Source organism: Copidosoma floridanum, unplaced genomic scaffold (assembly GCF_036245765.1).
Source record: "Copidosoma floridanum isolate Cflo_tuat_1 unplaced genomic scaffold, Cflo_Japanese_pri ptg000013l, whole genome shotgun sequence".
Lineage (NCBI taxonomy): Eukaryota > Metazoa > Arthropoda > Insecta > Hymenoptera > Encyrtidae > Copidosoma > Copidosoma floridanum.
Window position 1 is genome coordinate 37,137,023 of NW_028321890.1, and position 24,911 is coordinate 37,161,933.

The 24,911-nt window shown below is 45.4% G+C and overlaps 1 protein-coding gene across 1 annotated transcript in view; it reads left to right on the forward strand.

Annotated features, from left to right (window-relative positions):
• The window catches only part of LOC106642295 (sodium channel protein 60E), a 70,060-nt gene that overhangs the window by 17,056 nt on the left and 28,093 nt on the right, over positions 1 to 24,911 (forward strand). The window contains exon 3 of the mRNA XM_089590860.1: positions 24,679 to 24,887. Within this exon, the coding sequence (XP_089446986.1) occupies positions 24,679 to 24,887 (209 nt within the window). The remainder of the gene's footprint in view (positions 1 to 24,678; positions 24,888 to 24,911) is intronic.

Sequence of the window (24,911 nt, forward strand, 5' to 3'; positions counted from 1 at the left end):
GCAGCAGAATGGTCGCACCGGTGCCTGAAGTTGGCCATGTACAGCAGGTAACAATAACGCGTGATTGGAGTAACCGGGGAAACCTTTTTTTCCGGGAAATAACTGGGCGATGCAGCTGGAGGGGGAGGAATTGTTATTTTCTTTCCACGCAGTGCTACAGCTTGTTACTCCCTCATCGATTGGATTCGACCGCTGATTCTTACCAATGGTGTACAGTTTCAGCGTCGGAGTAAAGAACATGTATACGGACAGTACTGCTGTCACGTAATCTGCAACTTTAAGAAAATATATTTTTGTTATAAATACATATAGCTACAGGAACCTGAACACAATTTCGGATGATGATAACATTTGCCTTTTAAAAATGACCGATGTAAAAAGTTCAATGGGAAACGAGTTGGTCCAATTTGGGCTATACTTCATAAAAATTCCAACACATCGTGTAACTTGATGGGATCACCCTTGCCTTGTGCTAGAAAAGCAATTGTTTTCTTTCTTTCCCAAAAACATCAGTTAAGTACTCCAGTAATGCTTGAAAATTCCATCAGGGAGTAAAGTAATTTTACACGTGAAACTGAGTTTAAAAGAACCATCAGCCCAACCGATAGTGAAAAAAAAAAGACAAAACCAATAAAAAGAAACTTACACGTGGCTGCAAACCGCGGAATTACAGCCAGCGCACTCCCGTTTGAGCCAATAGGAGGAAAGGAAAAAAAAAAAAAAAAAAAAAAAAAAAAAAAAGGAAAACCGCCGAGTAAAAAGCAAAAAGCCCGCAAGATCCCGCATTATCGAAACGCGCCATCAAAATAACCCCCCGCGTGAAAAAAAACGCTCTCCGGCACTATTGAGTGCACTTTCCCGCAACAGAAAAAAAAAAAAAAAAAAAAAAAAAGATTCTCGCTTCCTCGACGCGTGTAATCCGCGGTACAGGTAGTCTCGTTTTTACACACTTTCACGCGGCGCGTTGGTGGGTATATACAGCCCCGAGACAGAGTCAGTCGTGCTGTATATAAAGGGATATGAGAGGAAACAGCATCGGAGCCGTTGGGAAGAGACCTCGGTACATGCAAGGGAAAAGAAAAGCATAATAATACACGCACCCACACATCAGACAGTCAGGACGGAGGTGCCCGCGTGCGATGAGGATTCTCGAGCGTATACGTGTATTACACCCACCTCCCTTTATAAGTAGGAAGCTGTGCGTGTGTTTTGGGCACGCATCTGATGCTCATTATACCGCACGCCAGGCGTGCGACGTGTGCACAATTATACCCAAAACTATCCCTGAGCTTGCAACGATTTTTTTTTTTTTTTTTTTTTTCCGTACCTTCATCTGGTTGCTTCGAAATTTTTCTTTTTCTTTCCTTCCTTCTTTTTTTGCTAGTGTTATTCATGTAATGTACATACGGACGCAGAGGAGCGAGACGCATCGCGAGTATTGCGAGGGTGAAAATGCGCGCTGGCTTGTACAGACATGCACGTTGTACAACAAAATCCGTCGAGGTGACGGTGCTTCTTCACGGTGTGTTTTTGGATTTCTTTTCGGGAAAGCTCGGGGGGCTCGGGGTATATACCTTATATGCGCGTACACGTCGACCCGAGACACATTTCGGCGAACACGCTGCATTAGGCACACCGAGGTACGAAACTCTGTATCATACATACATGTAAATCGGGATACGTGGGGTAAAAAAAGTTTTTCCCACAAACATCCATACGTACACGTGGGTGTATTTCGATGAAACAAATGGCATTTCCAGGGAATAAAGGACGACTGGAGTGCTATTGTAAAGTTAAGGGGATACATGTACGATACATATAGAGTGCCTCGTGAAATCGTTAAATCGGGAATTTTCTGATAAAGTAAAATATTCAGTGTATACCTACGGTGCTATACGCATGTATATAAATATTTCGTGTACTTCAGCGCGACAGCTCGTTAATTCACCTCCTTTCCCTCTCCTCCCCGTGTCTCGCGCGCGTACGCGACTCGGTCGCGTATACGAATATACAGGTATAGGTGTAGGTGTATATATATTTCATCGCCATGATGTGTATTTTTATTGTTACATTTTTATTTTTTATTTCTTCGTTATAATCTAATTCCACGGTGCACCGCTACTTTTTCAGCAAATCGCGGGTAACTCCCCTTGGCGGCACTGCGCGCTGTCGCTGCGGATCTAAAATACTTGCAGCGAACGGGGTGGAAACCACTTCCACCAATGGCCAGCACGACATGTACCTCAAAAGAAACTTGACAAAAGCCGGCAGGGACACTCGTCGTCAGATTCCATTTTCAAAGCGAAATTCCACTTTTCGGGGTGGACAAACTTATCTCTTGCGTGCCAAACGCGTCTGCACATCCCTATGTACCTATATGTGTATTCGCGTGCACATGGTGTCGGGGCTTATCCTCTGCAGGGCATCGGTATCCCTCTATTAAGGGTAGTGGGCGAGTCGTGCAGATGGTAAAACACCCAAGGCAGAGAACAAAGTAGCTTCGCACGCGATACAGGTGTGTGACCCCCTAATAAAAATCGGTACTGATCCTCTTCGCATCGATCGTTTTTTTTTACACTCAACGCCTGAAAATTCCATAAACTTCTGGTACCTCCTTCCGCCTTTGTAGATACACCGATATAGCTCTCGCGAACGTGCGAGCTTACGTATATAATGTAGGCGTGGGTTATACAACGCAAGAGCGGCGCAGCCTCGCGTTTTGACGGATTTATCGCGAAAGCGTCTCTCCCGCCCTACTCCTCCACCACCGGCTCCCGCGCGGTGATTGTGGCTTTAGAGCGCGGCACTTTTGCAAAGTGCCTGCCCGTTTTGCGAGAAACGGTTTATTGGAAATTTATACATCGGCGCTCCCCGTGTGCGTGTGTACCGGAATAGTGGGCGGTGCTTTTGCGTGACAAATCGTCCGTTGTTTGCGAGAAAAGAGAAAAAAAAAAAAAGAAAAAAAAAAAAAAAAAAAAAAACAATAAATTTTTATATCGATGGCGAGCGTAAACACACTTATACGTAAATCATCCTGTTGCTGGAAACAACACGCGCACTAATTGCTTGTGCAATCATTTTTCATTGATTGTACATATGGCTTCTGGATTTTTCATCAGAGGAAAATGTATAATTGGCTCGTGACGATTAGGTGTATTCATATATATTTCAAGGCAAAAGTACATATTTAATACCTATTCTTAAATGTCTTTGTTTTTATCGTACATTGACGTTAATCTAGGGGGAGTCAGATGTATTTATCGAAGCTCCGAAGCAAAAGCCCTTCGAGTTAAAAACTTGAAGCATCAAACATCTGTTGTACTAGACTCGCGGTTCCTCATGTTAGAGTATAGATAATGTAGTTCCTCGGTAGAGTCAATTCACCGCGTCGTCCCCCGTACACAACATACACCCGGAGGGTCTGGAAGATCCCTCGTCCCGGAGATTGCGGGGCTAATTGACGAGGAGCACCCAACGGCTCGCGCACGCAAGCGCGTAAACACACAAGTGGAAGCACCTACTCGCGCGCGCATCAGTGCTCCCTCCCGCTACAGCCCGGAAGCCGTGTGACTCTCTGCGATGCTTGTTTAGTCCGCGGTCTTGTCGCCCCCACCCCCCCCCCCCTACGTAGTGTCAATCGTACAGGTAATTTGGTGTTGATTTACCAAGGAGCTTTACGAATTCGCTCGGCACTCGCAAGTTAATAACCGCTACCATACAATACCAATACTCGGTTGATACGGGCAAACAAAGCACAGCTCCGATAAAAAGGAAAACCCTTGATATTTACGCAAGGGGCACAACGAGCAGTAGATCATCCCCCGGTCGTAATCGGAAACTCTCCAGAGGTGCTCGTGTGTGTGTGTATATATATAATATATATAATACCGCGCCAACACGGGAGAGACGTGGAGAGCACGAGCAGTATACACAGGTATATATACATATATAAAACCCGGGCGTTGACTCTGCGGCTCTGTTATCTCTGGCGCGTGATCTGCGCTTAAATTAAATCCAAGCGGCCCGTAAAGTTTGCCGCGAGAACAGCTCTCGGCACCCGGTGTATATATATTGTACCATATATGCGGATCAGCTCCGAGATTTCTCTCTCTACCCATATACCATGTAGGTATAGGCATTCGGTATGTGTGCGCACATTATAGGCGTATCATCCCCATTGATTTAATTTATATGGGAACGGCGTGACTTTTGGCCCACATGGGAGGGTTGACGGGCCAGCCTCGATTTTTTCACACTCCCTTTGTTGTATCGTTGCCGAGTGTCATCAAAGTTAATTTTTATCATATTAACTAGGTCGACGATCACTTGCTTTTTTGCCTTTTAAATAAAATAAATGGCTGTATTGCCATGCTTTTACATTCCACTATCTGTAGTTCATTTATTTTAAAAGTTAATTTTTGCCTATGCACGCCGTGCAGCTAAAGTTACGTGCAATGTATCATGTACGTGTCCAAGGTCGGTGCGTCGAAGACGCAATAAACTCCGACAGCTATAATATATACATACATCCATAATTAAGGACATTCCAGCATCAGCCGAGCTCTGGAGGCTCCGGCCCATCGGTTGCACACATGTATACGTTATATACTATGTAGCAACCGCCAAACTTTGCAAGCCCTCCACCACCACCCGCCGTAGCTTAATCATTTACACACACTCGTCAAACTTGGGTGAACTCCCCAAAGCGCATTAGCACCATCAGCAGTTTCGGCTCTTGTAACGATAACGCCCTTCCCGCAAACTTCTTTCTCCACTTTTGCGTGCCCTCCGTATAAATACGTATACATACGTACATGTGTACACACGGAGGGGGGGGGGGGGCAGAAAAGCGAATGTAAAGTGAAACCAACGCCTACATTACGTGGCTCGTTTTCACGGGGCGCAGGTACGCGGCGCCAATTGTATTATAATATTAACTCTATAATCTTGTTTCCACCGCTTCTGATGCTGCTGTGCGTTTTATTGCTCGCGAGTTTGCAAGTAATTTCATAAGCTGATAATTTTGCTTGGCGTTTAATGAATAACATGTACGAGATAACGAGGAACAACTTTACGGGAAGGACTGCGCTAACTGGAACTCATCCAATGTTACAATTTACTTTTCGTTGTTCATTAAATTGTTTTTAATGATTATTTTTGTATCTTTTTTCATTTTTCAGTTGTAAGAATTAAATATCACATGCTGTCAATTATAGGATAGACCACGAGCCCTTGGCCGATTAAACAAATACACAGTTATCGATTGCAATTATTATTATTACTGTTGTTACAAATATATTTACAAACGCTCTCGTAAAGCCCAACACCCAAATGACATGGGGGGGGGGAGGGAGGAAGTAATGTTACGATTCGCAGCGTGACAAAGTCCCGAAGACTCGTAAATACGGTATGCCCACTCTCGCAAGACCGAAACTGTTCGCCCGCGGCTCTTATATGTTCGATCCAAAACCCGCGGAACCGCGCCAAATCTCCCGCGGGAGTTGAGCACACATGTACATATATATGGCGAAGTTACAAATCCACGCAGCCGAAACTCCACCCGGGCATTCATCCTCTCGCAAGAGAAAGCCCCCCCCTCCTACTCCTCCCGATTTTCTTGTGCAAAGCTACCTCCTACTTTCGGGATGTACGGATGTATAGTGTACTCCACCGGTGAAGGATGGGGCAAAGGAGAGCAACCCGGCTGCCGGAAAGTCTCTGCACCCACACACCTTTCCCGCGTCTCGGGGAAACGGGGGTACAAAAAGAGAAAAAAAAAGCCAGGAGCATTATCGCTTCTTTCCCTCTAGGCTCGGCTACGAATCGATTTTCTCCGCGGGTTTTATTTGCATCGCGCGAGGAGGTATATTATACGTACTACGCCCGCCTGTCTACCCCACCGAGCGCCTCGGAATTTCGGACACCTGTCGTTCTCCTCCTCCATGTGGGAGCGGCTGCCTTTTGGCCTTTGCTCCCTGAAATTTACATGTCTTTCATTTCAAATTGAAATCGCTGGTCCGACGGTAAAATTTGAGCACTTACCGGTTGCTACGAGCGTTGCGTCTGGCTGGAAATAACATTGCCGGTGTGCGTTGGATCACGTATCCGTGTTTAACACTTGCTTTTCCTTGCGAGTGTTGCGTTCGCCGATTTTTCCAAGTACAATTCAAGTACATAGGCATGCCTATCTGCTTTCGAAGTCTCGGGGGAGAAAGAGGCTTATACAAGCTTAAGCGAATTAATACGAGTTTTCCTTTCTGGGGTAAGCACGGCTTAAGATCCTTAACTCGAGAGAACAATGCACCGCGGCAAAGTTATTGAAAATACTTTTGTTAAAAAGAAAAAGGAGAAAATTTGTAACGCCCCTTAGCACGTATATATATATTTATACACACCGTCGCGAATTTAGATCGCAAATGTATGCATAGGTACACGTGGCGTTAATTAGCGTGAATGTACATTAATTATTGATTTCGCGGGTTGGATGGTTTGAAATTTAAATTACGCCCAACGGAATATAAATAATAAATATAACAAAGGGAGGGCGTCGCGTATACGTGTGTATTTATAATGTATCGTGTGTGTATGTATAAGTAAACGAAGTGATTTACAGGAAATTGAATGGAAGTGTGAAGAGATAACACTTTTTGCGACTCTTTTCACGCGAATCTCGTACCGAGATTCATTAACCCAGTTTTTCCGGGTCTGATTTAATGCCGCGACTTTTCGATCTGCCTCCCATCGGCGGACCTGTTTTTTCGACGCGACGCGAGACGATGAAATTTAAATTAACCGCCGCTTGCAAACGTCCCCCCTTTTTGTACCATCCCCTCCTGCGGCCCGATCATGCAAATCAGTACGGCAAAGCACCTAAGAAAGAGACAGAATACACCACTTTCGCGAGCAAATTTTCGCAAAGAAAGTATCCTCCCCCATCGGTTTCGAATTAAAAGCACACCCCACGCTGACGCGTACCCATGTGCACGCGAACGAGCTTGAGCTGCATGCACGCGCCGACGCGCGAGAGGAGCTCGCAGGGCGGTGATCCATTTTATTTATATTTATAACCGGGGCGCTTGTCGTGCCGCAAATCAGGCCGCGAGAGGGTGGAGGGGGAAAAAAAAAAGCTCGGCTGTCGTGGAGTATCAGCTCCCCTCGAGCGACAAAAGGAGGCCCGCGTCGAGCGCACAATGGCTGCTAAACAGCTTGGAAGAAAAAAAAAAAAAAAAAAAAAAAAGGCAACAAACTTTCCTGTACACGAAACGAGGGAGAGCTCCGTGTGTGTATACACAGCTTATCCGGAGTAAGTAAGTGCAGTTTGGCTCTGCGCGCTCAGCACCGAGTGAATAAAGGCCGGCTGCGTGCTCGAGCAAAACTGTTGTAACGCGGGGGGGCGTTATTTCACCTCCGCGTCGCTGCTACGTGTATTACGTGTGTGGGGAAAAAAAAAAAATATATATCGACGCTCCGCTCCGTGCATATTAATATACGTGCGCGCACGGCAACCGCGTGTATCACCGTATGTTGTATATGCAAGGCAAGGTGTGCACGTATGTGTGCTGTCGTCTCGTGCCGCATCGAGATTCCGGGGCTCCGTTGTTTTCTTTCTCCTGCACGTGAACGTACGTATGGAATATACGTCGCGGGTGGGCCCTTTTTTTCCGAGTTCTCGGGGAGTGTGTAACACATCGTACCGAGCGTGTAATGTACGAATATGTACAACGGCTGCGGTATACATAAGTTGAAATGTATGCCACCCGAGAAATTCATGAGGCTCGAGTCGTCGTCGACTAGTGGTGGGTGGCCACAAGTAAAAAGTAACGGCGCTGGAACAATCGTCCTGCGGGACTCGGCATTCCCAACTCGTTCTCGTTGGGGAGTGGCGTGTACGTATAGGTACACACCCCTTGCATCGTTTGTAAAAGGTGCTCGAGGTTCCACGCGATCGAGATACGCGGGGCTCTTGAATGGATGGCTTTTTTTTTCGGTAACGGGGGATGATTAAAATCCACCCCCCCCCTTCGAGTCGCGTTGAACGTAAATACTGTAACGAGCGAAATAAATCATGATTGCGTGCGAGTACGTATTACATGACTTTGGTGCGTGAGACTTTGGCTTGGAGAGCGAGATGTTGTTTAATTTGTGAAATGGAAAATAAAAAAAAAAAAATAAAAAAACAAAACTCAACGTCAGGTTGATCCCTTCACCTTTGCCGACGTTAATCACCCGGTGATTGAACGCCCGCGTGTACAACAGTAATGATTATCAACGCGACGTCGCGAGACTCATTTTAATTATCATCAAAAGCATCGAGTGAGCGAGTGTATATTGGGTAATAATCATTTTGTGTGTGTACAGTTGAGCTCGCAATTTCTCGTGTGTTTATACGTGTTTAACCCGAGCACGTTGGCCAAAGCCGTGGCGAGTGACTGCGTCGATGTAGCGAAATCTGATGCATCAGTAGTAAGGATCAAGCGTCGGTCAGACGGACGGTGAGCGGGTATACTTGCTCATCGGTAATATGGCACCATAGGACGCCGAAGCCTCGAGCTGCTGAGCTTGATTGAATTTCTGCGTTTGATGGCCCGGTATGAATTTGATGATTAAACGATGACTCTGAATGTAAAATTTGTTTGCTCTCCTATATACGCGTGTATTTATTTTTAAGCACGATCAAAGCATGTTGTTGCGTTAAAAATGTCAAATTTGTTTGATAGATCAAGCGAAATCATGGTAAAATTTATAGCTCTCCAAGAATCATCGTTCTTCGTTAATACAGCGGTGATTATACGGTAATGCGAGCATCGTGCGTCATCATCATTATCATAATAATCAAAAGTAGCTCGTGAATATCATACATTATCCGTCAAAACAGTCCATTATTACCATTCCCGAGCCGGTGGACACTCGCACGCGTGTATATAATATACGCACGCAAGGTCAAGAGAGAGAGCTCTCGTGTGCTTGGCGGGCAGGCCGCAAGTGACCAATTTGGCTAACAGCGTAATTCGTCGACTTGTAATAGTTAATATCCCATCAAGGTGTTGACCTACAATTGCGGCCGTGTCGGTTTTGCTGATGTATATGCATCAATTCTGATGCGGTCGAGCTGTTTGCTGTATATGCCCAGAAATCTCCATACGTATACTCGGTGTCATATTGCCGTTTCGGAATATTTATTGCCGAACGATCAGGCACTGGTTCCCTTTTGGAAGCCGATCGCCAGGGTTTGCTATGACACGGTAAAAAAAAATCGTTCAAACGTCCGATTGAAAGCGAAATAATGAAACGGCTCTCACCTGCACACACAGTGTTCACGTTTTCGTAATTTCACATCGTGATATCTGAAATCCACGTAATAATTATCACTTACTCCAGTGGCCTAAACTAATTGAATCAACAGTCGTATGATCCGTCGCATCAAAGTAACACACCGATGCACGCTGCATGAGACAGTTGCAATTACAATAAATTAACGTACAGCCGTAACGTTGGGTAAAAAAAAAAAAATCATCGAGGAATTGAAAATTACTTCGAGCCGACGCGTTTAACGCCATTAACGTTTCAACCGTAAAATACGTGCTTTCTCCGAGTCGTGTACCATAATTGAAACGTGCGGTAGTATTATTTCACGAGTCAAAATGATCATCCAACCAAATGTCGCGCTCGGCGGTTTCCACCGGCTATATTTCACCGCACACGTGCATGAATATTTATACCACGAGTCCCCTACTCGCTAATAAAAAAAGGCTTCCAAATGCAATTGCAAATGCATACACATATATATGTCCCGAGTCGATTGCGCGGCTAAGCGCCCATGCGTCAAAATGCGATATAATCATCCAATAGCTCTCGCTGGCAACGTGTACACACGCGTCCGTCATTTTCGTGTGTGCACAGTATATACACTGCGATCCGTTCAGTGGGTAGGTGGTGCACCTCTTCTCCCGTAGTGGGGGAGTAGCTGTTGCAAAGCAAATGCCGAGCACGTGCTGCGATCGAACTGAAAGCTCGGCGCATACAGAGCGTTACTCCTTCCCATGCACCCACACGCTCGACCCACTGAATTTTTCGCGGCTCCCGTGTGTCTGTCGTCGATAAGACGAAAGGGAGAGGATGTTTTGATGACGCGTTGACTCTCGGTATCGCGGTTGATGCACCACCGCTGCTGGCACTCGTCCTGTAATTGCTGCCCTCCGAAAAGTTCCCAACATTACCAAAATTCCATTCAACGGAGAAAAAAATGCGAATAAGGACTCCAAAAGATCGTGTGCACTCACCACGCGCAGGTGGATCGGGAATTCGCGGCCGACTTTCCCTGGCATTCCAAAAGCAGCTCTTTCTTTGGCGCGCAAGCGTTTTCGCTCCGCCCGTGGATGCCTTGGACGAAAAAAAAAAAAAAAAAAAAAAAAATGAAAATGAAAATCGAAAGAGCTCGCCAAAGTGGTTTACGGGGTGTGGTCCTCGGAACCACTAGAGCAGCTTTTTTTCATCTTCCCCCCCCCGCCCGCAATGGGGGTATAGTACACCCACGCCCTGGGAAAAAGCTCATCATCTCCTTTCGCGCGTTTAATTCACCGTGAAGCCGCACGCCTCCCAGCGAAACATGCCCCCCTCGACGTATAAGCATATAATGTACATATTCACTCGACGCTCGTATATGAAACGAGAGACTCTGGCACGTTGTACGTATATACATGTAAATCACGGTATTATCAGGATCTGGCACATAGCCAGTAGGGCTCGCGTAATCACGGCAAAAATTCACAGTTTGCCGGGCAAAAAGCTTTTTTCCTCCCCGCTAAAGCCCATACACGCCCCCCCCCTTCTTTATATCGCCCGCAGCCCTGCTCTGGTATGCTTATCGTATACGCCGCGCGCGCACTTACATAATGCATCAACTGCGTGGCCTTTGCGGGCGGAAATTCATTAGGTGCCTGATGGAATACCCCCTCGAAACTCGATGAACCGTCGGGGCTACGACGGACAGACGTGAGCCGAGAAAATTAAAACAACAAAAGGAGGATCACCATATAATATGCACTTGGATCAATCAATCAAATGCACATTAAAAATTCACTCCTGCTTGTGTCATACAGAACAACTCCAGAGAGAGCGGACGAAATGCCAGATAAACTAAATTAAATTGCCAAGCGTATAGGGCCATTGTGTAGGCATCCACTTGCAAGTACATGACTACATGAGTGTAGCTGTATACTTTTTACAAAGTGAAAATTTCAACAATTTCAATTTCAACATAGCTGCATGTATTATTAGCACTCGCGTCTTTCGACATATAATATCCGTGTATAGCTTAAATATTTCAAAGTGGACAATTTTAGTATCGCCATTGCCCGATGGTTGAACGCATCAGTCGTTCCCGCGAGGATCGAGAAAATCAGTCAAAATATTCCATCGCGAGTGAAATGATGTACAGCCCCGCGTTATTATTATCGCCTGCATCGTTCTCCAGTCGAAATTATAATCGCTTCAAATCTTTAACATCAGCCAACGAGTGGGATGTAAAAAGGCACCGAGATCGTTTAGAGGGCCACCAAGAGAGCCGATAATTCACGAAATAATGGAACGCCCTCGCACGCTTCCTTTTTTTTTTACCCCCGACCAGGCCCTAATAATTAATGCTCGCGCCGGGATCGAGCGGTGCTGAATATTCAGGGGACATTTTAAAACGAGTCGCGAAAGTTGAGCCGAAGGGCCCATACTCGGTTATACGTACGCGGCGGAGCACGGCTCGAGGAGGCTTTTCCGAACTCGATATCGGGAAGCCCTTCTCTCGGGGGCGCGTGTATAAATAATTTACAAGAGCCGGCAGTAAGTACCACTACGAGCACCCCCATGTAATTGCCGCTAGTCTCCGTTATTGTTCATTTTGTTCCGCTGCAACGAGCCCTCGAGTTTGTAGCTGATATACGAGAGCAAAGGATACAAAAAAAAAGAGAACCCTCTCTCTCGGCTGAACGCGTTAGGTAAGAACTTTTTTTTTTTTCTTCTTTCCTTCTTCCGAGCCTCCCTTGCACAATTTCCCGGGGCGGCTTTTTCGTGCTACTCGGCCCTAAAGGGGATATTCATAATAGCAGTCCCTCGCTCCCCTCCGCGGGTTACACGCAATTACAATTTAAAGATCGTATCGGCGATTGACCTCCTTGCGACCCCGGCCCTTTCAACTTCTTCTCCCTACCGCCCGACTGTACGTGCGAGTAGGTACGTATATACGCGTGTTTTTATGTGTTATACGTAGAGAAATGTATATCGAACGGGTGAATTGGGATTATCCGTTTAAGGAAAAACCGGGCAAAAGCTTGTTGCCTTTGTTCTTCCATCGATCTCGTGGTGCGAGAGTTTGACGATTATTATCCCAACAAATTTCGAGGGACAACGTACAGAGTGCGGGCTGCTACAGTAAATAAATCATGGGTATGTGTGCACATTTTTGTCAGCGTCGTGAATAAATCAACACTGCGTGTGTTGAAAAAATCAACAAGGTTGTCCCCCCCTCGCTCATGTCGCTGATAATAATTCAACGCGCGTACATACTACCTCCGCGGAGATATAATGGCACAAATGTCTCGCAGCAGCTTTTTGACTCGAGACGCAAACATATACCCTTTGTTGCGGTATTTCTCGTGTATTTTGTATACATTGTATACGTAAAGGTGTGTTTATGGGTGACTCGTTCCGAGAAGGAGATGCCGATGACGATTCCTCGGATTTTCGTAAGAAAAGTTGTTTAATAACCGTACACGCAACCGCGGAGTGCCGTATTATTCGTATTGTGCCACAAAAGGGAGGGAGGAGAAAAAAAAGAAAGGATTTCGTGCACGCGCGAATGAAGTTGAAAAGGAGGTCTATATATATACCGTATATACCCACGTAACGCGTATCGCGTCTTTGATCTTGAAGCCTGCCAGAGCTTGCGCAAGGGTTGCGTGCGATATACACGGGGTAGAAATAAGTCAACACCTCCATTGTGTGTGTGCGTACAATATAGGGTTATGGTATGCGCTCTGCACATATTTGTACGGCATAAGCGCACTCGAATGGCACAACATGTATACAATACAACGGAGGGAGAGGATGTGTTGATCCACCTACTTTGCTTCCTTGCAACTCGACACACAACAGCGACAAATAATGTGGGTTATTTGTGTGTATACACGCTCGCGGAGGAGAAACGGAGCCCGGCCTCGATACACTTTCCTTAGAGCATTTCACGCAGTTTCCATACCCGTACAATGCACTGTACAATATTTTGCGCTCCTATACGTATATGGGATTAAACTAGACTCCGTAACGCCGAGCGATATACATATCGGCGTCACGCGCGTGGCTTTCGTGTTGCTTTTCTCGAGGTGAAATTGTTTCAGTAGGTATCGTAAATTCTGTAGGTACGTAGATGCGTGCTGTACCTATGCAGTTTTTCTTTCCCTCCAATTGCAAAGAATTAAACGGCATTACCGTGTTTTACGGGGGTAATGCAATATAATTCCAACGTCGCAAATAACGGGATAACGTCATCGGTACACTGCGGGGTATATGACCGATGGTGTATTTTTCGAAACGGCGCTCGGCTGTTCTCGTAAATCCTACCGTTACAGTTACAAATCGTCCATTGCCCCGGGTCATCCTAACCGCGCGCACAAACCGGGCCATTTCGGATAATTTTCGCATTACCGTTTGATTTTCAATCGAGTAACGGATATCCGATGCCGGTGAAAATTATTTATTCGACGAAAAATCGTAAATCCAGCCGCGCGCGAGACGAACGACCCTTTGAAAGAACTGTAGACGTCAAACTTTGGATCAAAGGGAGGAAAAATGAAAAGTTTCGGCACCCGATTGTTCCGTGGGTGCTGCGAGTGAAACTCGATTCCGAAGCTCAAGGACGCGTCAGGGCGTGCAACTCGCTCGTCGTCCACTTGCACTCTGTGTATATAGGACACAGCCGTGGGGATGACTCCAGTTCTTCTATATATCTTCTTTCTATCGCGCAGTTGTACGTACGAAAAGAGCCGAGGCGTCGGGAACTCGAGATAAGTTAATTACTCCGGAAATCACGCGGGAGAACGAGAAACTTTGATAGTACTGCTATACACACGCTCACCCCCGCAGTTTCGTAACTCGAGAGGATATTCTTGGCTCACTTTTCGTTGTTTTTTTCATTTTTGATATTTCTCATTTGTTATCCCATTGAATTGAAAGCTGCGCTTCGTTTTGTATTCCATGAATATTGTGTTGTACCCGCTAGTGTCGATACTGAGCTTGCAGTTATTTTTGCCGAACGCGTTTCAAAATTAATTTGAAACATTCCGTAGCTCGGTCCATTTTAATATTACACGAAGGATATTGTAACGATCGTCCGTATCGCGGGTATACTTTGAAAATATCGAGATCCAACTCAGTGCATCGCCGAGGGTATATTATAAGTATGAAAATTAATGAGATTTCAAATTTTATCGGAATGTACATTCGCACCCACTTGTGAATTCCACACCTTTTTCCCGTCTCGTGGGGATACGAAATTGGATTTTGAATCAATTAAACGGCGATGATGAAAAAAAAAAAAAATAATAAAATAAAATAAAATAAAACGTCACAAAATCGTACGAACGTTTTCTCCTCACCGAAACGCAAATTGGTGGAAGGAGAATTTCAAATAACCGGCAATCACCTACCCCTCGTCCCTCCCCGGCCACTAGCCCACCTGTGTATTATAAATGAAGGCACTCAAAAGGTCTGATAACCGAATAATTTTGAAACGCAAACGCATATATACCTCTCCCCCCTCAACTAGTCGTCATTTATACAATCCGAACGGTAACTGTACTTTGATTATTCAATCCAGTATTTCCTTCGTTCGAGAGCACGAAAAACAAACAAAACTCGGCTCTAATTTATACATACGTGTCTATATACGGGCAAAAACAATGGAATTACCGAGTAGAGTGCCAATTGCGCTTATTCCGCGATTAGCAAAACCAACTGCGGGGGTTAAGTATACATAGGGTCTTTGTGCACAGCCAAAAACGTCGAGATGCAAAAACTCACAACATCCCCGACGCAAGAGGGGAGACGACGAACATGAGCAAATTCCAGCCAATCGCGCGCTCTTCCCTCGATGCTGGCATTATTTACGGGTGTAGGTATATATAGGTGTTTCGCGCTAGCGACTGCACGGGGAAGCCAAAAGTAGGTTTTTCTCCTCTCGCGAGTTATACATACAACGCGCGCGGAGCGAGGCGGAAACATAATGAGCTGTGTTTTTTTTTTTTTGTTATTTTCCACTCGGATCGATGCCGTCGTCGGGGAAAGCGCGCCCGGCCAATTTGAAAGGGCCACCCTTCCGTGCTAACGAGCGACAAATCGCTGTGCGCCGTGATTATTAAATTTTGCACACGCGCAACCTTTTCCCGCTGTATGTTTTTCGCCCAACCATAATATTTTGAAATACGTGTTGTATAATGGAAATTGAATATTTACCGTTGATTCTCTGCTTTGGGTTGCTGCACAGTGTACATCATACTTCACTGCTCGAAGCAAAAGTCGCGTGAACAAAAGTTCACTCGCACCGGGCAATTCGTTCACCCTGTAAATACATACGAGAGTATAGCCTATATGTAACCATGCAGTATATAGGTTCGGCGTAGGCACGAACAAGCGACGTAAGCTTAACACCCCCGACACGGCGCGACACGACATCGCTCAATTACGCCCGCCAAAAGGCTCCGCTTCTCCCGCTTGTAATAATACCTATACATGTACGACATAAGTACGTCGAGAGTTGCTGCATTGCACACCCAACTATGTACTGTTTTACGTACCCCCGACTCTCTCGCGCAAAGTTTTCCTCCCCCTCCCTCCTCTTCCTACAAGTAGGTTTATATAATACATGTACACACCACGAGCCCGAGTATATTTATACGTGGTGGATCGACTCGAGGACGTCGCGCGTGCAGCACCTGACCCATGCCACCTGTACCGGTATGTGGGGGTAACGATGTCAGTTTCAGGACAACGGTAATAGTTATACCAGCGCTATACATACATAGAATTATATATAGGTGCGGCGAATGTATATACCTATAGGTATATAATATAAGAAAGTAGTACGTGAGAGAAAGAGATATGGGAAAGGTGAGGGGGAGGAGGTGGGGTAAGTTGCACGTAATGGAGCGACGAAAATTGACTAAATATAGACACCGACAGACGCCCGACACGCTCGTGCTGTTTTAACGAGAAGCCGATAAAATACATCGGTATCTTTATATATGTAGTTATGTCCATTTTTGGTCCCTCTTTTACGTGTACTTCTCGTACAGCATGAACATTCCTCGGGAGATGTGCAAATTTAATAAAATATTTTTAGAACGGCTCAAGGATACTTGATGATGCTGAAATTTTTCGTAATGTATTACCAGTGACAGTGAATTATGTTTTTTTTTTTTTTTTTTTTTTTTTTTACAACCCCCTATGTACGTGAGATTCAAATGAAACGGCAATTCGTAAGTACAATAAGTGGGATGAGTTTATATACTTGGTGGCATATTCATACACCAATTAAATCTGGTTGCCGATTAATTAGAGATATTTGTTTTTAACCCCTTCATCGCTACGTATCGGTAATATCATAAGAAAGGGACTACGAGAAAGCAAATAATTTTATCTTTAGTCCAACGTGATATAGGTAGGTATTACAATTTTTTTTTCAATTCTGCTGGAAGTTTTAGAAGCAGAGAAAGCGAAAAGATATTTTGACACAGTTACAATTGCTGCATAATCATTGTCAATTTTGTTGAAAGAATTCGTGGATTTCGTGCTTCGCGCCGAACAAATTGATATCCGTACTAGTGTGCATGTACGTACACCCTCGTTTCGCTGGAAAAAAAATGTAAAACAAAAGTAGCCAACACGGAAAATCGCGAAAAAATGGCCAGAAAATACGAGACTGGTCGAGAAGAATAGGGAGAAGAGAAAAATTGGAGCGCAGCAAATAATCAAGGGAAAAAAGTGAGAAAACCGATCCCACGCCGATCTCGGAGACCCAACGCTGCACGGGCCGTCGAAATTCAAAAATCGTTTTTATAGTCTGATCCCCGTGAAAATAGCCCACGGATCGATCAATATTAGCCCGAGCCCCTTTAATCCCCGACCTCTGCAGAGCCCGCGCTCGTCTTTCTCTTTTTCAACGTCAGTTCCGATGATCGGGCTCACCAAGGATTACAGCCAGCAGTCGATACCCGCATCTGTTCCACACGAGCCGCGTACACGGACCCGCTCCCGCTTCGGGGATTATCATTGCTTATTAACGAGGCTTCCGGTGAAATTTTCATGCAGCTCTCGCAGTTGAGCTTTCGTTTAAAACAAAAAAAAAGCGCCCCCGATCTCCGGAATATTCGAGGACTCCCTGCACTGTCACCTTTTTTTGCGAAGGAACTTGCGGTTATTCGGAGCTGAAATTATATCGGGCACGAGCGGTCAGGTGTGTTTTAACATGTAGGTATGTTTTTCTCGACCGATTCGAGGCGGGATGTAGACTCCCAAATGAAGTATAGGAAAACTGTGTGATATACGGCGCACATACTCTATATACATCCCGATCGTCTGTCTCAAAGAGCAAAGTTTAAGAAGCTCACCATCCACCTCCTGCTGTAGACGAACGCCTTCTTTAAATTAATGACCCAACTCTTGCTCAAACTTTCTGGAAAAGAAGCTATAGTTGTTGCGATGCTCGATTGGTTTTCCATTCGTATCTGTGCAGCGAGAAACTGCATATTAAGAGAAAACAAACGTAAGTAGATGAGAGGGTTGAGCGGAAATCGTGATTTTTGAGTCACCGAAATCACATTTGTACGATATGTATGAAAAAAAAAAAAAAAACACGTACCAACTGCTGCATTATATGCACAGGTGGCCCGATTTTTATTATTTGTATCCTGAATCTTCGGTGTAGGAGGAGGAGGAAGACCAAGTTTTGATTGGGTCCCAGGGCTGGCGGCGCAAAAAATCCAGGCGCGTCCGGGAAATATTTATCAAGCCACTCCCTGCGAGAATATACATATATACCATATTCGTCGCGTTATTTATGCAGAGCCCAAGGGCGGCCGACATTTTTCAATCGGGTTTCGTGAGACGAATAATACGCGAAAAAACAATGGGTACACGACGCGCATACAGGTATACGGGGGAGGGGCTGTGACGAGAGGGCGTGTAGAGATGCGGTGGCAATCAAAGGATAATCGAATCAAATTTGCAGCCCCCGCACGGTCGGCGTCGTAAATTGCACTCGACTCGGGCTTCCTATCTCGGCTGCAATACGTTACAGACCATTCGGTCTTTTCACCGCCAAAGCACATTTCCCGTCTCGTCCCCGCGACGGTATATTTCGCAATTTAAGACGTCCCCGATTGACAATATTTTCGGTGGGCCATTTGGCCCTCTTTTTCCTCTTTTCCTTTCCTACGCGACTCAAATTACTTTCTTGGCTTCAGAGGAGCTTTGATACTCTTTGTTGGGTGGCAATCTCTTCCGTACGAATAATTTCCATCCATCGGAGGAGAAGGAGAAATTCATTTGGACCCTTTTTCTACAGTTGTGGGTCTCTCGCACTTGAAATCGTTTGTTACCAAGTACACACCACGTATACGTATACCGAGATGGTGATTTATGATAATGTTCGATTTGCGCGTGTTCAGCTTGCGTTTACGGCAGAACTTTGTTGTTGTTGTTGTTGTTGCATCTGATTAGAACGGCAACAAAGTTTCCAACAAGTTCCGATGCCAGCGCAATCACCACCAGCAAATTATACATTTTACCGATTCTCAAGATTGTTGATCCAACCGACAAAAACCTACCGATTATCTGTGAGATGGACAAAAAATCGCTTACTTTGCGTATACACCTCGTAAACACCAAGAGCTATTTCAAAACTCCATTCGCCTCGTCGAGCATATATTATACAGACTATATAATGTACGTATATACTCCTTGACGGCGCATCAATCAATCCCGTATGAATTCACGCCTCGAGGGCAATCTTTCACTTGGCTCGATGTGTATGTTCACCGAGGCTCCTCTCTCGTGGCCCGTACAACGTTCAGTCGGTCGACCCGTGACCACCATGACGCCCGGTAAGGACGGCCGGGTGATGCTTCTCGCGCTGGTCCAAGCCTCGGCGGAGCTTGCTGGTCCAACGGCGAGCCGGCGATCGGTTATCTCAAGGCGGTGCAGCTACCGCAAGTACAACGTCGACGCCGTCGAGCGGGAATACAGGGCGAAGGTCGAGCCGCGGGCCGATTGGCCAAGGGCGAGGAGCCGAGTCGACGGGATGCGACGCCGGTACAGGAGGGAGGTCAAGTTTTGGGATCGTTACCTCGGACGCGCGGAGCAACGCTTCACGGGGGAGGGCCACCTCGACTTTTACCTGTGGTACCTGGAGGACGTTGACGAGGACCACGAGGCGGATGCTCCGACGGGGGAGGAAAGACAACGAGCAGAGGACGGGGTAAAGTTGTCACTCCATTCGGAGTGATGATTCATGTGCACACCGGCAAACATTGGGTGATGTGACGGATATTTTTCTTTACGCGCGAGGCGATGCGCGATGTGGTTCGTTTATATACACCGCAAGCACATGTGTTATACATACACGCGATTTTGACTCTCCGTTCACTGAGCAATCCAATTCTTTGAATCAAAGAAAATTTCTTTACCCTCATTCCGTTGAATATTTTCTTTTAATTGAAACAAATTTAGTCGATCCAAAAAAAACATTTCGTACAACTAAATGAGAAATTCGTAATTAAAAAAAAGAAAATTTTAATTTAATAAAATATTATTTTCAATTGACTTGTATTTTTTTACTCGTAAGAAAATATTTAACCGGAATGAGGGTAAAGAAATTTTCTTTGATTCAAAGAATTGGGTTGCTCAGTGTTTCATCTTCTTTGGCACCCCTTTTCATGTACCCGTCAGTTCGATCGGCTTTGGTCCATTTTTCGAGCTCCGTTCGACGCGAATGAGGGCTGTTCCGTACACGTTGTTTGAAGGGCTGAGCGCCAGGCATTTTCGTGATAAATCGATGATCGGCAGCGATAAACCCAACATCCCATTATCCTTAACACTGAGTTAAAATTCTTCGTTCCGATCAAAGGTCGAATAAATTTAATTGTTGTTCTCATCGCAGTCGATACCGTATGATTAAACTTGTAAAAAATAACTGTAAAACATAGCGATTTACCGAGCGGTCACGATGACGAAATAAACTAATACGTGGAATCACGAGTGGTATAAATCCCATATCGGTGTAAGTGTACGCACGGGGCAATAATAATCTCACGAATGTCAGTGAAGTGTAGCATTGGATGTAAATCGCTAAATGGGCCTCTCGAATGCATGGAGATGATGAAAGGGAGTCGCTTGTCTTATCGGCGCGTGGCCTAGTTGCGCGGAAATGCAGTTGGTAAATCTTTCTTTTCTCCTTTGCCATCGGCGAAACTCCACAATCGTGTATAGCAGCTTCGCTATGCGCAACGTCGAGTGGCACAACGTATGCATATATACCTGCAGTGTGTGTGTATATACGTACACACACAAAAAGCGATGGCGGAAGCGGGGCAGCTTTTGTCTCGTCTTTTCTTTTCACGCTTTGTTGCTAGGATCTGTCTTTGTCCCCCTTTTTGCTTTCCAAGCCCCCCTACAATGGACGTCGTTGGTTTGGTCGCTGTATATATATGGCACGGCTACACCAACGTGCGTAGATTACTATATATATGTGTGTGTACACGTGTCGAGTTTCGCTTAATGATGCATGATCGGAGGAGGGGGCATAATTGAACAAACGACGAGCCCACTCGACACGATTTTTTTACTTACTACTTGGTGCGACTCGCAACGAGCGCGTATTCGTGTTTTAATCGTGCATGGCTTGGGACAAAAGTTTTTCTCTGGTAAAACGATTAACGGGGAATGGAAAATTTTGTTGAAAAGTACTCGTGCACCTACGCATTGTTATAAAATTATTTTCGTATCGAGAAATTCCGAGCGTTAAATTTATACCGCAGTGTACAAATTATGATGAATTTTCGCCCTCCTGAGCTCGCAAGACTAGCATTTTTCATGAAATAGTTTGCACGTCCACTACTTGGGTAAACGAGGCCGATGACAATTTTCAACGTATAGTATGGGTGTACCGCCTGAAAACTACAGCCCGTATAAATATATATGCACTCGGTTTCTTTTGGTGTCAAATCGGTAAAAAATCGACTTCCCCAAGCGATCCGCGGGTGTGCAGTTGTTTCACCTCCGCGCGGGAAAATTCGATTTAAGTTTCCTTGGCGCGCGGCTTAACGAGCTCGAATACACACAACCCCCCCACAGCCCCTGTCTCGCGGCGAATCGAACAAAGTTATTCGATCTGCCACATACACCCCTGTACCTCTGTACACGAGAGCGTAAAAAATCCCCTGGTAATTAAACCCCACCCAGCTATCCCTTTTTTCCTTGTGTGTGTGTGTACACGTTCAGCCGCGCGGGAGAGGGATCGTTTCCAACGTTGGATTCGGCAACCGCGAGAGCCATTTTTCCCGCCCCATCGAGCATATATTTGTTCCGTATAATTTTACTTCCCGTTGTTTCCGGCCATACCAATAAAAGCTAAGCAATACGTGGGGGAACCGATCGAACGTGGTCGCGCGACAATCCAATCGACGTACCTCCCCCTATCACGGTTGTAAGCGCCTAGAAACACACGATACCTGACACGCGTGACTCGTCAAACGCATCCGTTTTTGGGGAGGGAGGGAATCATCCGCGTGTATATGGCGCAATAAGTGAAATTCATCGTCGCAATATGTACACGTGCCGTGCAGCCGTCACCGCCCCGGTGTCCAGGCCGTCGAGCAGCTTTTTGCGATTAAAAGTGCACGTTTGTCCGGGCGTCCCTCATCCCGTGACGGATGGCTGTCGGACGCCTCGGTGGCATCGATATTTAACCCGCTGTGAATAAAACAGGGGCCAAAGGGAGGAAAAACCGTACGTGTGCGGTTGAAAGTTTTAGCGCCGGGTATTTTTCAGTCGGCGGATGGGTGAAAAAACGAGTTTCGCTCAATCACCCCACTGTGTATAATATGCATTTATGCATGAGCTTGCGGCCCTCCAAGTGACTAACAAGTAAAGCGCCAACGGCAATACCAGCTCGTTTTCCTCTATATATTATAACAGCAGGTCACACAAGTCGACCTATGCCATCCAATGCGTCTGCAGTTATGGGAGCTCGTAAATTCTCTCCGCGGATATAGCCACTGTGTGGTTCATGTATGGGTTGTACGTGGGTGGTACGCTTTTGTTGACTGAAATTCGAAAGAATGGCAGAGTTTAAAAAAAAAAAAAAAAAAAAAAAAAACCCAGTGTTTTCCAATTATATTAATTTATGTTGACGCGCGCCATCGCGATGGTTTTTTACTCATAGAAATGTATGTTAGCGGAGCACTTCCCGTAATCCCCCCGGATATTCATCGGGTTATTTATTCCCCCGATCAAGCTGATTATTCGGATTGATTCGCACCGAGAGGGGATATTATTCCGGTCGAGGAAGCCGTAGCTACGCTGATGATGCTTATTTATATATACGCGATACTATGTATATTATACCCGGTGAATTTTCCTCGGTTTTAATTGCTCGAGTGCGGATCGATCCCGTACGCGTGATTTTCCATTCACGTGATATCGGTTTCAAATAAATACCTGTACATATATATATACATTAGTACATATACATACACATATTAGTGGTGTACATACCTCTCAGAGGTTAGTACACTGTAATATAAAAAAAAAAATATATACATATTTTTTATATTATAGTGCTCTACGTCCGGCTCCTTTGATAAGGGCACTGCTATGGGCACTTAGCACTTGGGAGAGGGACAAGGAAAGGGATGGGAGGCCTTCCGTTACTGGGAGGGGGGTAGGGGGAAATTTAGGCAATTTTGCTGCGAGAAGGTCGCCTAAACCCTCCTCGAGGAGCATTGCGTGGTGAAAAAGCACATGTGAAAAATTGTAGATTATATATACACCTCAAAAAATTCAGGAAGTACATAGGTACAACAATAAATAAGTTCTTTGTAATTCGCTTGGTTTGCGTTGTATTATTATCTTGATGGTATCCATTAGAGTCGTTTGAGTCCCCAAAAACAAAACAAAATCATGTAAACGATAAAAAAAGGGCCAGAAAAATCCAATGTTTAACCTCCCAAGCGTCGATCGCTGTATACTCTTGACTTACCATATACAGCCAGTAGCTTATTGTACGTAGCAACAATAAAAAAAAAATGGTACACCCAGCAGATCCGAACAGAGAGCAAGGGAAAAAAAAAAAAAAAAAAAAGAAAGAAAGAAAAGGTAAATCCACCTCTTGGCGAAAGTGGCTCGTAAAAGAATTATCGAGCTCCAGCCCCATTTGTAGCCAGTCACGGATAAGCAGAGCACAGCTGTTTGCAATTTTCCCTGGGTACGAGCGCGGGGAATTTGCCTTCCCTCGTGACGTACACACGTACACTTACCTATACGTGTACAAATCGATCGGGCCCTGTGTATTCCTCTTCTCGGTGAGCGAAAAAAGCGTACCCGGAAAAAGAGGAAGGAAAGAACAAAACCGAAAAGCGCACCGGAAAGAGAGAGAGAGAGAGAGAAAAAAAGAGCAAGGCTGGCAGCAGTGCAGGCTCGATGAGCGCGTATAGCGGGGGGTGGGGGGGAAGGAAAAAAAAAGAAGCAATAAAAAAACAAAAGTAGAGCACCGGAGTAGCCTTAAAGCGTGTCTTTTCTCTCCCCCCGGCACGCGTGCAGGGGGTCTATATATATATTTTTTACCCACCCCCACCCCCTCCAGCTGTAGCTAATACATATACCTATCGAGTGAAATAAAGTCGATGTATATATATGACGCGTCGAGAAAATGTATACCAAGTGCACGTATAGATCGAATCGCGCTGTACACCGTGAGCTCCTCTTTCACGCGCGTATCGGATGATGCGATGAAAATGTTCTCGGCTGCTCCTTTTTTTTTCTTCCTTCATCCCCGACTCGGTGGTATCAAATTTTATAAAAGTTAATTAAAAAAGTTTTCTCTCTCCCCGGCGAGGCGGTGACCGTTGACGCGCGAAAAAATGACCCGCGATTCCTCGGCCGGCACAATCGAGGGAGGGCCAACTTTTTCCATCCCTGCCATCCTCTTTCGCCACCAAAAGCCGGGTACTTCGCGATCCCTTTGAGGATCGAAATCGCCGGTTGAAAGCTTCGGACCGTACACGCATTTTTTTCAATCGACCCCTCCCCCCCCTTCGAGAGATAGTCTCCCACCTGCTGGAATGAAATGTAATGAAAAATATCAGCGATCACGGTCCAGGTATCATAAAAACAAACACCAAGAGTAGAGAAGGGGTGGGGGAAGCAATACGGCGGGAGTGTATTTTTCCGTATGCGCTGCAATGGGCAAGGTAAACCCTCGTTGTGTTGCTTTCTGCGCGAGAGGAGTACAAAACCAAACAAACTGCAGTCAATTTTTTTTTTTAAATTTCAACGAAATACAGCGTAAATAAACATTGATGATATCAAAGGAAGGAAGGACGGAAAACACGATCGTTTGATTTTTCTATCTGTTTTCAGACGTTTTGCGTGGTATCGAAGAGGTTTCAGAAGAACTACATCCACCGGTTCACAGCGACCAAGAGCTGGTTCATCTTTTCGCCGTGGAACCCGATAAGGCGCTGCTGCATCTTCATTAGTACGAATCAGTTCTTCGATTACGTGGTCATGACCACCATTATATTAAACTGCGTCTTCCTAGCCATGACCGAGACTATCGAAGAAGCCGAGTAAGTTACCCCTCTGATATAAAT